The sequence below is a fragment of the Choloepus didactylus genome, chromosome 18, assembly GCF_015220235.1.
Source record: "Choloepus didactylus isolate mChoDid1 chromosome 18, mChoDid1.pri, whole genome shotgun sequence".
Classification (NCBI taxonomy): domain Eukaryota; kingdom Metazoa; phylum Chordata; class Mammalia; order Pilosa; family Megalonychidae; genus Choloepus; species Choloepus didactylus.
This window is the reverse complement of record NC_051324.1, coordinates 63,825,084-63,838,924: the sequence shown is the minus strand read 5'-3', so window position 1 is coordinate 63,838,924 and position 13,841 is coordinate 63,825,084. Positions and strand designations below refer to the sequence as shown.

The window sequence follows — 13,841 nt, the reverse complement described above, 5'->3', positions numbered from 1 at the left end:
TACCAAACTGTCCACCACAGCAACAATACCATTTTACATTCCCACTAGCAGTGAACACATGTTCCTATTTCTCCACAACCTCTCTGACAATTGTAGTTTTCTGTTTTCTTAATAGTGAACATTCTAGTAGATGCAAAATGATATCTCATTGTGGTTTGGATTTGCATTTCCCTAATAGCTAATGTTGTTGAGCATCTTTATATATGCTTTTTAGCCATTTGTATTTCCTTTTTGGAAAAATGTCTATTCAAATCTTTTGCCCATTTTTAAACTGAGTTGTTTGTCTTTTATTGTTGAATTGTACAATTTCTTTATATATTCTGGATATTAAATCCTTATCAGATTTGTGGTTTCCAAATATTTTCTCCCATTGAATATACCATCTTTTTACTTTCTTGACAAAGTCCTATGAAGCACAAAAGTTTTTAATTTTGAGGATGTCCCATTTAATCTCTTTTTTCTTTTCATTACTTGTGCTTTGGGTGTAAAGTCTAAGAAACCATTGCCTGCCACAGGATATTAAAGATGCTTCCCTGCATTGTCTTCTGGGAGTTTTATGGTTCTGGCTTTTCTGTTTAGGTTTTTGATCCATTTTGAGTTAGTTTTTTGTATAAGGTGTGAGATAGAGGTCCTCTTTCATTTTTTTGCATACAGATATTCAGTTCTCAGCACCATTTGTTGAAGAGAATATTCTGCCCCGGTTGAGTGGACTTGGCAGTCTTACCAAAAATCGATTGGCCATAGACTTGAGGGTCTATTTCTGAATGCTCAGTTCAATTCCATTGGTCAGTATATCTGTCCTTGTGCCACTGCCGTACTGTTTTGACCACTGGAGCTTTGTAATATACTTTAAAGCCAGAAAGTGTGAGTCCTCCAACTTCATTCTTCTTTTTCAAGATGTTTTTGGCTATTCTGGGCTCCTTATCCTTCCAAATAAATTTGATAATTAGCTTTCCCATTTCTGCAAAGTAGGTTGTTGGACTTTTGGTTGGCATTGTGTTGAATCTATAAATTCAGTTTAGAGAGAATTGACAGCTTAATGATAGTCTTCCAATCCATGAACTTGAAATGTCTTTCCATTTATTTAGGTCTTTTTTATTTCTTTTGTAAATGTTTTATAGTTTTCTGTGTAAAAGTTCCTTTACAACCTTGGTTAGATTTATTCCTAGATATTTGATTCTTTTAGTTGCTATTGTAAATGACATTTTTAAATTGATTTCCTCCTCAGATTGCTCATTACTAGTGTACAGAAACACTACTTATTTTTGCAGGCTGCAGAATTTTCAGGACTTTCTATATATAGAATCATGTCATCTGCAAATAGTGAAAGTTTTACTTCTTCCTTTTCAATCTGATGACTTTTATTTATTTTTCTTGCCTAACTTCTCTAGCTAGAACTAGCACAATGTTGAATAATAGTGGTGACAATGGGCATCCTTGTCTTACTCCAGATCTTAGAAGGAAAGCTTTCAGTCTTTTCACCATTTAGTATGATGTTAGCTCTGGGTTTTTCGTGTATGCCCTTTGCCATTTTGAGGAAGTTTCCTTCTATTCCTATCTTTTGAAGTATTTTTATCAAGAAAGGATGCTGGATTTTGTCAGATTCCTTTTCTGTATCAATTTAGATGAACATGTGTTTTTTTCCCTTCATTTTGTTAATGTAGTGTTTTATATTAATTGTATTTCTTATATTGAACCACCCTTGCATACTTGGGATAAAGTCTACTTGATCATGGTACATAATTCTTTTAATGTGCTTTTGAATTAGATTTGCAAGTATTTTGTTGAGGGTTTTTATATCTATATTCATAAGAGAAATTGGCCTGTAATTTTCTTTTCTTGTGGTATCTTTATCTGGCTTTAGTAGTAGGGTGATGTTGGCTTCATAGAATCATAGAATGAGTTAGGTAGTGTTCCCTTTTCTTCAATTTTTTGGAAGACTTTGAGCAGGATTGGTATAATTCTTGAAATGATTGGTAGAATTTACCTGTGAAGCTATCTGATCCCAGGCTTTTCTTTGCTGGTTTTTAAAGACTTATTCAATATGTTTGCTTGTAATTGGTCTCTTGAGGTCTTCTATTTCATCCAGAATCAGTGTAGGTTGTTCATGTGTTTCTAAGAACTTGTACATTTCATCTAGGTGGTCTAATTTGTTGGCATACAGTTGTTCATATGTGTAGTATTCTTGTTTAATCCTTCTTATTTCTGTGTGGTCAGTAGTAATGTTCCCTTCCTCTCATTTCTGATTTTATTTATTTGCATTTTCTCTTTTTTTCTTTTGTCAGTCTAGCTTAAGGGTTTGTCCATTTTATTGATCTTTTGAAAGAACCAACTTTCAGTTTTGTTAATTCTCTCTATTGTTTTTTATTCTCAATTTCATTTTTTTCTGCTCTGATATATGTTATTTCTTTCCTTCTTGCTTTGGGATTGGTTTGCTGTACTTTTCCAGTTCCTCCTGCTGTGCTGTTAGGTCTTTGATTTTAGCTATGGGTACTTCTTCTATTAATCTTTAAGAATAAGCACATCACTTACCAAGTTATAGGAATGTCACAAAACTGCTCTGATCCCATCTCCTATACTATCCCCATTGTTTACTTCACACCAGACACACCAGACATTGCTTTCCTGGGAAATGTCAGGCACACTCTATTCTTTGGTTTTTCACCCTAGCTGTTCCCTGTGTTGGCTATGCCTGGCCCACTTGAGAATCAAATGACTAACTTCACTTATCTCCTTGGCTAAAATATCACTCCCCAATGAGCCCCCGATCATTCTAATTAAAATTCCAGCTCATCTTCTCTGCCCAACCCTGCATTTCTAATCACCCTTTCTTGCCATGTCACTGGGCTCTGATTTAGCTATGTATGATGTCCTTCCTTCATCAAAAAGGGGTAAAAATCTGACTTGATATTACTCTGACTCTAGGGTGGGGATTGAATTAATTCATTTACCACTTCTTTCACAAAAGTAAATTAATAGTTACATAAATAGTTGTATAAATAGTTACTAAAAATAGGTTTGTGTTACTTTAGGTATTTCTAGGAGATTATTCTTCAGACCTAACTGAAGATAATGATTCCATTAAGTGTATGGGATATTGTCCTCAGATGAACCCACTGTGGCCAGATATTACATTGCAGGAACATTTTGAAATTTATGGAGCTGTGAAAGGAATGAGTGCAAGTGACATGAAAGAAGTCATAAACCGGTAAAATAATTGTCTTTAGCACCCTTTTGTTACGTGGGGAAAAGGTTAATTTTCACATCTTAAAAATTTGCTTACTAGGTATTTCCATGATCATAGTTTTCATTGAAAGTAGTCATTACGTTTTTCATAGTCTTTACAAAGTTATGATAGCTATGAAAAACAGTTTTTCTATTTCTAACTACAGAATGAATGTACCTATACACATAAATGTCATGAAATGTATTTTAATTTAAAATGAAGTGTTTTATCATTAAGATGTTAATTTGTTTAAAATGATGTAAATTGTCAGATTTTGTTCTTACCTAATTGTAGTAAGCTTCAACTGAGTAACTAGTATAGAGAAAAAAATGTCAGTGGTCACAAGCAGTTTATATGGGTATTTATTTATATCATGGTTTGCTCATTTTGTATTGTCTATTTTGCAGAATCACAAATGCACTTGATTTAAAAGAACATCTTCAGAAAACTATAAAGAAACTACCTGCAGGAATCAAACGAAAGGTACTTTCATTAAATACTAAATATGCATGTATTTTATTGATCATGCTTGTTACCGTCTTGATAAAATGCCTTGTGGTGATGTCTTAGTTTTTTGTGGTTTTTATTTCCCCATTTTCTTTGCATCTAGTTGTGTTTTGCTCTAAGTATGCTGGGAAATCCTCAGATTACTCTGTTAGATGAACCATCTACAGGTATGGATCCTAAAGCCAAACAGCACATGTGGTGAGTATGCATTGTAGAAGCTTGAGACACATTATATTATATCGTGTTTTAGAATAAAAGAATGGTTTCATTGGTTATATGTACGTATTGATTTAAAACCCTATGAACATGATAATATAGTAATTGAAAAATTTTTAGATTTTTAGAGATTTCTTCAAACTTTTAAGATTTATCATTTGATAAGTTTAAAGTAGCCAAAATAAGCATAGTTGGATTTTAAACTTACTTTATTTTTCATGACATATTAATATTTTATATATTCCAGAATAAAAATAGTTATATGGGTATTTACTAAAATAGTGCTATTATCTAAATAGTTTTTAAAAGTTTTTCCCCCCTTGTCCTTTAACATACAAATTATCTTTCTCATAATTATATTGTCTTGAATTTATGTTGGAACTCTTTCTGGGAATTCAAAGTGCTAATTAAGTTGACCAACTCTTTGGTCCTCAATTTCCATGTCTGAAAGGCTAAGGCTTCCTTCAGTTGTAAGAGTCCATGAGTATTTTTTTTGTAACATGAGAAGGAATCAATCCTTATTAGTCATTGATTAGTATAATTTGGCCCATAGAAACATTTGAAATTATGGAATTTCTCTTTCCATGTGACAAACTTTCAAAAATAAGAAAAAATAAATTAGAATATTAAAATCACTGTCGTGCAGGATGTAACAGCCACAGCAGTTGATATTTGGTATGTTTTAATTAACCAAATTAGCCAAATAGTTGGATTTCAAAAACCAAGTATTTGCATTAACATATAGGCGTTTTCCTCTCATCTTTCAATTTTATTTATGTTTATGTTTTATAGGCGAGCAATTCGAACTGCATTTAAAAACAAAAAGCGAGCTGCTATTCTGACCACTCACTATATGGAAGAGGCAGAGGCTGTCTGTGACCGAGTAGCTATCATGGTGTCTGGGCAGTTAAGGTAGATGTCTATACAGCATGCCATTTAAGGAAACAGAATGAATTTTTTTTTTTAATTATATTTTGAAATAAATTCAAAGTTACAGGAACAGTTGCAAAAACAATACAAACCCCATACACAGCATACCCTGATCCCCCTCCCCCGATACCCCGATCCATCAACTTTAACATGCTGTCGCACCGCCATTTCTTTCTTTCCCTCCCTCCCTCCCTGCCTATCATCCATCATCTATTGCTGTCTTCTGAACATATGAGAGCAAGCTGCACACATCCTTGAACAAACACTATAATTCACATATGCAATTCCCATGAACCAGAACATTATTTTGTGCAATCCCATTAAGCGCAGCTAAGAAGTTCAAGAAATTCAACATTGATACAAACCTTACATTCTATATTTCCTTTTTTTTTTTTTTCCCTTATGTCCCAACTGTGTCCCTTTGAGCCTCCTGTCCTCCATCCTCAGATCCCATCCAGGATCATCCTTGGCATTCAATTGTCATCTATTTAGACTGTCTTTTTTTTTTTTCAATTGTGGAAACATATATACAGCCCAAATCTTCCCATTCCACCCCCTCCCTAGCATTCCATTTGTGGAATTAATCACATTTAGAATGTTGTAATGCTGTCACCTTCCCACCATCCATTACTAGAAATTTCCCTTCACCTCAAACAGCAACCCTACACTCATTTCTTAACTCCCCATTGCCCCTTCCCCCACTTCTCATAATCCATATTCTACTTTTCATCTCTGTGGTCATATTCTCTGATAATTTCTTTGTGTTTACTGTGGGGCTTAAATTTAACCTCTTAAATCTGTAACAATCTTGTTTTTCTTTGAAACCAACTTAACTTCAATAGGACCCATAAACTATGTTCCTATACTCCTCTGTTCCCCCGCCTTTATATAGTTCTTGTCAAAAATTACATATTTTACATTGAGTCCAAAACCACTGATTTGTCATTAGAGTTTATGTATTTTAGATCCTGTAGGAAGTAAACAGTGGAGTTACAAATCAAAAATTATTGACTTCTATTTGTATTCCATTGTAGTCAGAGAATGTGCTTTGAATATATTCAATTGTTTGTTTGTTTTTTAATTTATTGAGGCTTGATTTATGTCCCAGCATATGGTCTATTCTGGAGAAAGATCCATGATCACTAGAGAAAAATGTGTGTCCTGGTGATTTGGGATGTAAGGTTCTATATATGTCTGTTAAAATTCTCTATGTCTCTCTCTCCTTTCTTTGTTTCTCTGTGGATAGGGCTCCTTTTAGTATCTGAAGTAGGGCAGGTCTTTTATTGGCAAAATCTCTCAGCATTCGTTTGTCTGTGAAGAATTTAAGCTCTCCCTCAATTTTGAAGGAGAGTTTTGCTGGATAAAGTATTCTTGGCTGGAAATTTTTCTCTCTGAGAATTTTAAATATGTCATGCCACTGCCTTCTCACCTCCATGGTGGCCACTGAGTAGTCACTACTTAGTCGTATGTTGTTTCTTTTGTATGTGGTGAATTGCTTTTCTCTTGCTGCTTTCAGAACTTGCTCCTTCTCTTCAGTATTTGACAGTCTAATCAGAATATGTCTTGGGGTGGGTTTATTTGGATTTATTCTATTTGGAGTTCTCTGGGCATTTACGCTTTGTGTATTTATATTGTGTATAAGGTTGGGGAAGTTTTCCCCAACAATTTCTTTGAATACTCTTTCTAGACTTTTACCCTTCTCTTCCCCTTCTGGGACACCAATGAGACTTAAATTTGGACGTTTTATTTTATCTATCATATCCCTGAGATCCATTTAGATTTTTTAGATTTTTTTCTCCATTCTTCCTTTTCTTCTTTCATTTTCTGTTCTGTGGTCTTCTAGGACGCTGAGTTGTTGTTCAACTTCCTCTAATCTTGTGTTATGAGTATCCAGAGTCTTTTTAATTTGGCCAACAGTTTCTTTTATTTCCATAAGATCTTCTATTTTTTTACTTACTCTTGGAATTTCTTCTTTATGCTCTTCTAGGGTCTTCTTTTTGTCCTTCATATCCTGTGCCATGCTCTTCTTCATGTCCTTTATATCCTGTGCCATGCTCTCATTCTTTGACTGTAGTCCTTTGATTAATTGCACCAAGTACTGTGTCTCCTCCGATTGTTTGATTTGGGTGTTTGGGATTGGGTTCTCCATATCGTCTGGTTTTAGCAAATCAGAATGGATTTTGAATGCCATCATTTCAAAAACTTATAGTAATATATATTGATTTGAATGTTTAAAAATTGTTTCCTTGTTTGAATTTTAGAATCAGTCTTTAGGTTTTCTCCAGAATTTCTTGGAAATGTTATTTCCAAAATATGGTTGACTACTTTGCATTTGAAGTTAACTTAATCATTCAGCACTTTGGGATTTTTTATTTCCAGGCAGGGTGTTTGATATATTTTAAAAATTAATGTTATACGTAGTATTGGATTATAACCCAAAATGTAAAATAAATACATGAGTTTATCCTCATATAAATAAATAATAGAATAAATAAATAAATGGGGAGTGCAGGCAAATTTTTCTTACAGGATTCCAAATAATATATGCAGATACTGCTCCTCCAGGAAGGGGAGCTTATTCCCCAAGAATTTTCCGGACTTAGGGAGTCACTTCTAAAGAATTGAATATGGGAAAGGGAAAAATAGGAACTTTACAGTAGAGAAACCTGACAAACACTGGCTTAACCAAGAGATGTCATGTGGTATATCATGTACCCCCTGATACAATGTGATAAGGTGTTTCAGTTCTGCAGTATTCTCTCCAGAAACCCATAACCCCAGTCTAATCATGAGGAAAAAATCAGACTAAACCAAATTGAGGAACATTCTAGAAAACACCTGACCATTATTTCTCAAAACTATCAAAGTTATGAAAATCAAGGAAAGACTGTGTGAAAAACTGTCACAGACCAGTGGAGGCTAAGGAGATGCGACTAACTGCAATATGGTATCTTGGAAAGATCCTGAAACAGAAGTGAAAAAACTGATGAAATCCAAATAAAGTCTGGAGCTAGTTAGTAGTAATGTACCAATGTGGATTCTTAGTTATGCTAAATGTACCACAGTAATGTAAAATGATAACATTAGGGAAACTGAAACTGAGTGAAGGGTATTTGGTGACTCTGTATTATCTTTGTACCTTTTCCATAAATCTAAAATTATTCCAAAATAAAAAGTTTATTTAAGAAAATGATAGAGATTTAAATGAGAAATAATTCTTTGAAACTGTCAAGTCATTTTATGTCTGAGTTTTCTTTGAAAAATTATTACAGATGTATTGGGACAGTACAACATCTAAAGAGTAAATTTGGGAAAGGCTACTTTTTGGAAATTAAATTGAACGACTGGATAGAAAACCTAGAAGTAGACCGTCTTCAAAGAGAAATTCAATATATTTTCCCAAATGCAAGCCGTCAGGAAAGGTAAAGATACAAAAAATTTAGTTACATTTCTTTGTAGAGCAATAATTATAAAAATTGATTGTTGTCTTGAGGATGAGTGGGGAAACCTCTTTTCATACATAGGCTATCTATATATATATCTTACATTAAAACATTTGTATATATCTTACATTAAAATATCTGTATTATTACAAATATTGGGCTATTATAGTCTGATGTATTACAAATATTGGACTAATGTCTTGAGTTCTATATCTAAGTGTTGGATCTTTCAATATTTGATAGTATTTAAGCTTTTTAAAGTTCTTATTTGGTAGTAATGATAGTTTTTTATTGTGCATGAAAGTATTTTATGATTTCAAACAATTTTCTCCAAATAAATATCAAAATAAATAAAAAAATTAATAAATATCAAAATAAAATTTAATTTTGAAGTTTAGCTTTAGAATATAATAGTAGTCATGTTTGAATTTTTAAAATTTCCTGTATTTTATCTTACCTTTGTTTTTAGTTTTTCTTCTATTTTGGCTTTTAAAATTCCTAAGGAAGATGTTCAGTCCCTTTCACAGTCTTTTTCTAAGCTGGAAGAAGGTAAGTAGTATTTGAAATACACTATAAGGTAGTTCACAAATTATGAGTTTTATTTTCAGAGTTTAGAACTTGGGACTTACAAACCATGGTAAATAAGAAGATAGCCTTTTTACTCATCTCGTCTAAAATATAACTAAATACTAATACCATGGGGATTTTGTAGATTAATTACGTTGTAGCATAATCCATTTACAGTCTCCAGTGGACATGTCCGCAGTATCACATTGCATCTATGAGAAAGTTCAGCTTAATTATGTCTCACTAATTCAGTCTAGCAGTGGGAGTATTGAGTTTCTTGAATCCTCACTTCATACTGGGCCATAATACTAGCAGTGGTATCCAGACTCCTTTGGCAGCACAAGAGAGAAAGGAGTTCATAGTACAAGAGGGAGGACATCCACAACAATTTTAAGGAAACTTATTGAATCTTGGCGTTTTTAAAATAAGTGATGGATAGGGTAAAGTTTGCTGGTGGCCACAGAAAGAAGCTCTTATATGGTGAATGGGTTGTATGCAGGGTTATTTTATGGCATTTACAAACTATGAAACAATGTGTATTTGTTTATGTGAAGATTTATCAATACCTTTCAAAATAACTATAGGATTTTTAGGATTGTTCATTAAGTGAATGCTGAGTACAAAGAGATTTGCTGATACCCCATATGTATCCATCATAGTTATGGGTTACTTTTCTTCCTGCCTTAAGAGGACTGATTTAATTAATTAATTTTGTGCCTATTGTATATGCAATTCCATAATCAGATAATGTTTTTGCCTTTCTGGTGATTCTTTTATGGCCAGACAGAAACTCTGAACTACTTGTGGAGAATTAAAGGAATGAATAGAAAATCGGAAATTTGGTATTGGATTTGATTGTAAAACAATCTGAACTAAATATTCAAAAGTATATGGAGATGTGATCAGTATCCAGAATCTAGTTCAAGAAGTCAAGAACAATATATGTTGGAGTTGGGGAATGAGAATAGAAAGCAGGGATTAAAAGAAAACATGAAAGAAAGGAACAGTGGAAGAAGATAAAGGAGGGAAAGGAAAAAATGCTTGGAAAAGGTGAAATAAGACAAGTAACATTAAACATATAGTGCTTAGGGTTCTAGGGGATTGTGGGGGTGGGGAAACAAAAAGGAGTAAGTGGAGAGGAAAAATGACATTTTTTGGCAGCTTCAAATTTAAATTTGTGTGTGTGTGTGTGTGTGTGTGTGTGTGTGTGTGTATTTTAACAGAAATTTTTGGCAACCTAAGTAGTAAATGCCGTTTTATTCTTTAAAATATTGGTAAAATATTGTTTTCATATTTTAATAGCTAAACACACTTTTGCCATTGAAGAATACAGCTTTTCTCAAGCAACTTTGGAACAGGTACTATAAAGTTAAATTTTTTAATGTATTTTATAGAAGAAAGTGTCTAATATCAAATTGTCTAGGTTTATATTAGGAAAGGTGGGAGATTGTGAACCAGAGACAAATTGTTAAAGAATATTTCTGAACTTTGTATAATTTTAAGCAACTTCAGATCTCTGCCTTATTTTCAGTAGCTCAATTTTTTTTAGTTTGGTAAAGAAAGTTGATGGTGATGATGGTGTTTCATAGTAACATACTTGAAATTATGTTCTGTAAATATTTGTACATATTTTTAATATTATGACAGTGCTACTTACATAAATTAATGAAAAACAACCTATTCCTCTAAAGTAAAATTCATTTTTTGCATGTTATTAATGGAGATTATTTTAAGTAGTATTAATATCAGAAAATCTCTCTTGATAGCTAAAATGATTAATGTAGTTAGATACAGCTTTATACTCTCTGATTTAATTAAAAGTTCTTTTGAGATACAGAATGCTGTATTTGATTTATTTCCTTTCATTTAGGTTTTTGTAGAACTAACCAAGGAACAGCAAGAAGATATTTGTGGAACTTTAAATAGCACACTTTGGTGGGAAAGAACACAGGAAGACAGAGTAATATTTTGAACTTGTTTTCCTCAACTCTGCTTATTGAACTAACTTATTTTCTGTCTTTATTTTAACTTTGATTTTAAAAGTTTATTTGACTGGTGACTAGAGAACCATGAAAGCATTCAGGATAAATAAAATGCTCATTTCACTAAATTTGCTAAGCACCTTAATTGAAATGCTGTGATTGTATGATTTGCTGTTCTTCAAATAAAGCTTATATATAATTAATTAAACCTGCATGTTTGTTTCTGAAATATATTGAAATGTAGTCCATATGTCAATATGGGTACTTACTTTTTCATCTTTCAAAAATAATGCTTCCGAATTTATAATTTAGAGGAATAGTGATGGAATAATTTTATTTTGGACAGTTATTTATGTTTTTAAAAATTTTGTACCATCTTGTCACATAAGTATATGTAATGTACAATCTGAATAGAAACATGATATTTAGGTAATACATGTAAAAGAGACATAAAGCGATATGAAAGTTTCTTCCTTCTTTGTAATTGCTAAGAAAAATTTTGAATGGAAGTTAGCATCCTAAAAACCTAAAACATAAACACTATAATCTCCAAGCAAATAGGGGTTTGCGGGAAGTAAATACCCACTAGGTGGCACTCATCAATCATAGTAAATGAAATGAGACCTTGTTCTATTGGATGATCTTAAATATAGGTAACTCAGGTATTTGAAGTTACATTTCTTTGGCTTATAGTAAAATTCATAAATGTTTTAATTATTATAATTAAAAGAAGACGATGTCTAGAATTTTGCATAACAGTCGGATTCTTTGACTCTGTTGCTCAAATGGCAGACATCTGTAGAGGTGAAAGAATTAAACCATAGCTCCTCTCCCATCCTTCATGGAACATATAGATTTTTTTTGTCATTTCCATTCCAAGGGAACATTTTATTTTATTCTTTGAATAAGATAATTTGTTGGGTGATTGTTTTTATTGGTCAATATTATTATTTAACTATCCCTTTCCTCTACAGAATTTTAAGTATTATCAGTGCATAAATTTGCTGAGAAATTCACCTCAGATTCACTGTGGAATATGGTGGGATATAAATAAACAAGCTCTTTTGGGGTTAAATTAAGACTTATAAGTAAAATGTGCTTAATTCTCTTTAATAAGAAACCGTAATTTCACCCTATGACAGAGTTGAAGTAAGGTTATTATTCATGTAATCTTAGATATACTTCCTTGTAGAATCCATGTATAGACTATAGGTATAATATAGTATAAATAATAATTGTATAAATTATATTTCAATTGAATGAAAGTTTGAACTTGCAAAAGCAAAAATAATAGAAGTGTGATTATCATAATACAAAGAGTCTTCAAGAACAACAGCAGCAGCAGCAACAAAGGGATTTTGCACTGAGTTACTTTGACCCTGTAATGAAGTTACTCATTATGTAATATAGATATAGCTTAATCAACTTTTAGCTCTATTGTGAAATAAAGAAAATGTTTGTGATTGTAGGCTCTAACAACTGATTTTAAATATTGTTCCTTTCTCCACCTAAGTACAAAACACATGATTGGCATCTTCCCCCATTGCTTTGGCAATTACTGTACACATTCCAAAAGACATCTACTTTACCAGCTATCTCAGAGGTCTTCTAACTAATCTAAGAAACTTAGAAGTTTCTGCTTGTATTTTACAACCCAATGCTAAGTTTTTTCTGCTTGTAAGATTTAGCTGGTATTAGTTTTTCATCTTTTATTTATCACTGACAGCTAGTTGCCTCATGACACCAGACTTTAATTTTGGATTCTGTACCTGAGAATCTCTCTTTTTACTTTTTTAGCCAAGGACTACTGCATAATGAATACAATTCAAGACACATTTGAAAGCAAATCATTACCTTTGTAGATAAATTAATAAATAGCACATTCTATTTTCTAAGGAAATCATTGCTGAATGGTGCTGTAAATTTAAAGAGTATCTTAGTATTTAATAGTCATCGAAATACCTGGGAACCTCTCTTTGGAGATACATAACTAGGTATAACCTTGAACACTAAGCTGAGTAAAAGAAACAAACTATTGATAGTTTACTAGGGCAGACACTGAAAAAGGTAGTTTTTTAGAACTTGATGATACTAAAAGAGATGTTTTATTTTCAAAAAAGAGCATGACTAACACAGAACATTACCAGCTTTTGCACATAGATTTAGTCACTATCACTTTACATTGGTGAATCTGTGCTCAACATAAATTAAATTTTTTTTCTGCACAGTGAAAGTTAAGATTATGCTGACTAACCATAATCATGTTTTTACTATTGTATTCATTCAATTACTTTATTATTATTGAATATGAATACATGTGCTCTTTTTAACATGATTTTAAAAGGACATTTGAATTCATTTTTTTTAGTTTTTACATACTTAGGGTGAACATATTTTGGTCATGAATTAAATTTTTTGTAGGAATGTTCTCTTTCATTTCTCATAGTAATGAAATCTTTCCTATTTAGAAGAAGTATAATTTAACTAATACTTAGGAAAGCAAGGGGAAGTGAGGAGGGAGGAAAAGAAAAGACAAAGTCAAATCTGAAATTTGTCTTTATTAACAGTCTGTGTTCTTGTTTTTGCACATATATTACTTTCTTTTAAAATGTCTTGAATTGCAGATCTCAAAACTCTTTTTCTGTACTAAAACAAATAATTATAAATATATATATTAGGCAAAAGTTGAAAAAAAAAAGATTCATCTAGCTTATATTTTCCATCCATGATCACATCTTAAAAGTAGAGTAAAGGCTGAACTTAACTGAGCAACTATGGTTACTGACAAACAAGGCAAACTTGTGTCTGCCTTGGGAATCAAGCAGTTGGCAACAATGGAAAACATGATAAGTATACTTTACATTTCACTTTGTGAGCTCTTCATTCTTCTTCCAGTTTGTTCTTCATAAAAAGCTATAGGTGTTCTTTAAAAATATTTTTTCTTTAAATTGGCACAAACTATTTTAAATT

General features: G+C 32.2%; 1 protein-coding gene across 4 annotated transcripts in view; it reads left to right on the top strand.

Moving 5' to 3' along the window:
- Nucleotides 1-13,619, top strand: part of ABCA5 (ATP binding cassette subfamily A member 5) — a 134,677-nt gene extending 121,058 nt beyond the window's left edge. For all 4 annotated transcript variants that reach the window (XM_037808416.1, XM_037808414.1, XM_037808417.1 and 1 more), the window contains 8 exons: nt 3,033-3,208; nt 3,634-3,709; nt 3,837-3,931; nt 4,742-4,861; nt 8,152-8,301; nt 8,792-8,871; nt 10,192-10,247; nt 10,760-13,619. In XM_037808416.1, the coding sequence (XP_037664344.1) occupies nt 3,033-3,208; nt 3,634-3,709; nt 3,837-3,931; nt 4,742-4,861; nt 8,152-8,301; nt 8,792-8,871; nt 10,192-10,247; nt 10,760-10,861 (855 nt within the window). In that variant the 3' untranslated portion in view covers nt 10,862-13,619. The remainder of the gene's footprint in view (nt 1-3,032; nt 3,209-3,633; nt 3,710-3,836; nt 3,932-4,741; nt 4,862-8,151; nt 8,302-8,791; nt 8,872-10,191; nt 10,248-10,759) is intronic.
- The last annotated feature ends 222 nt before the right edge of the window (nt 13,620-13,841 follow it).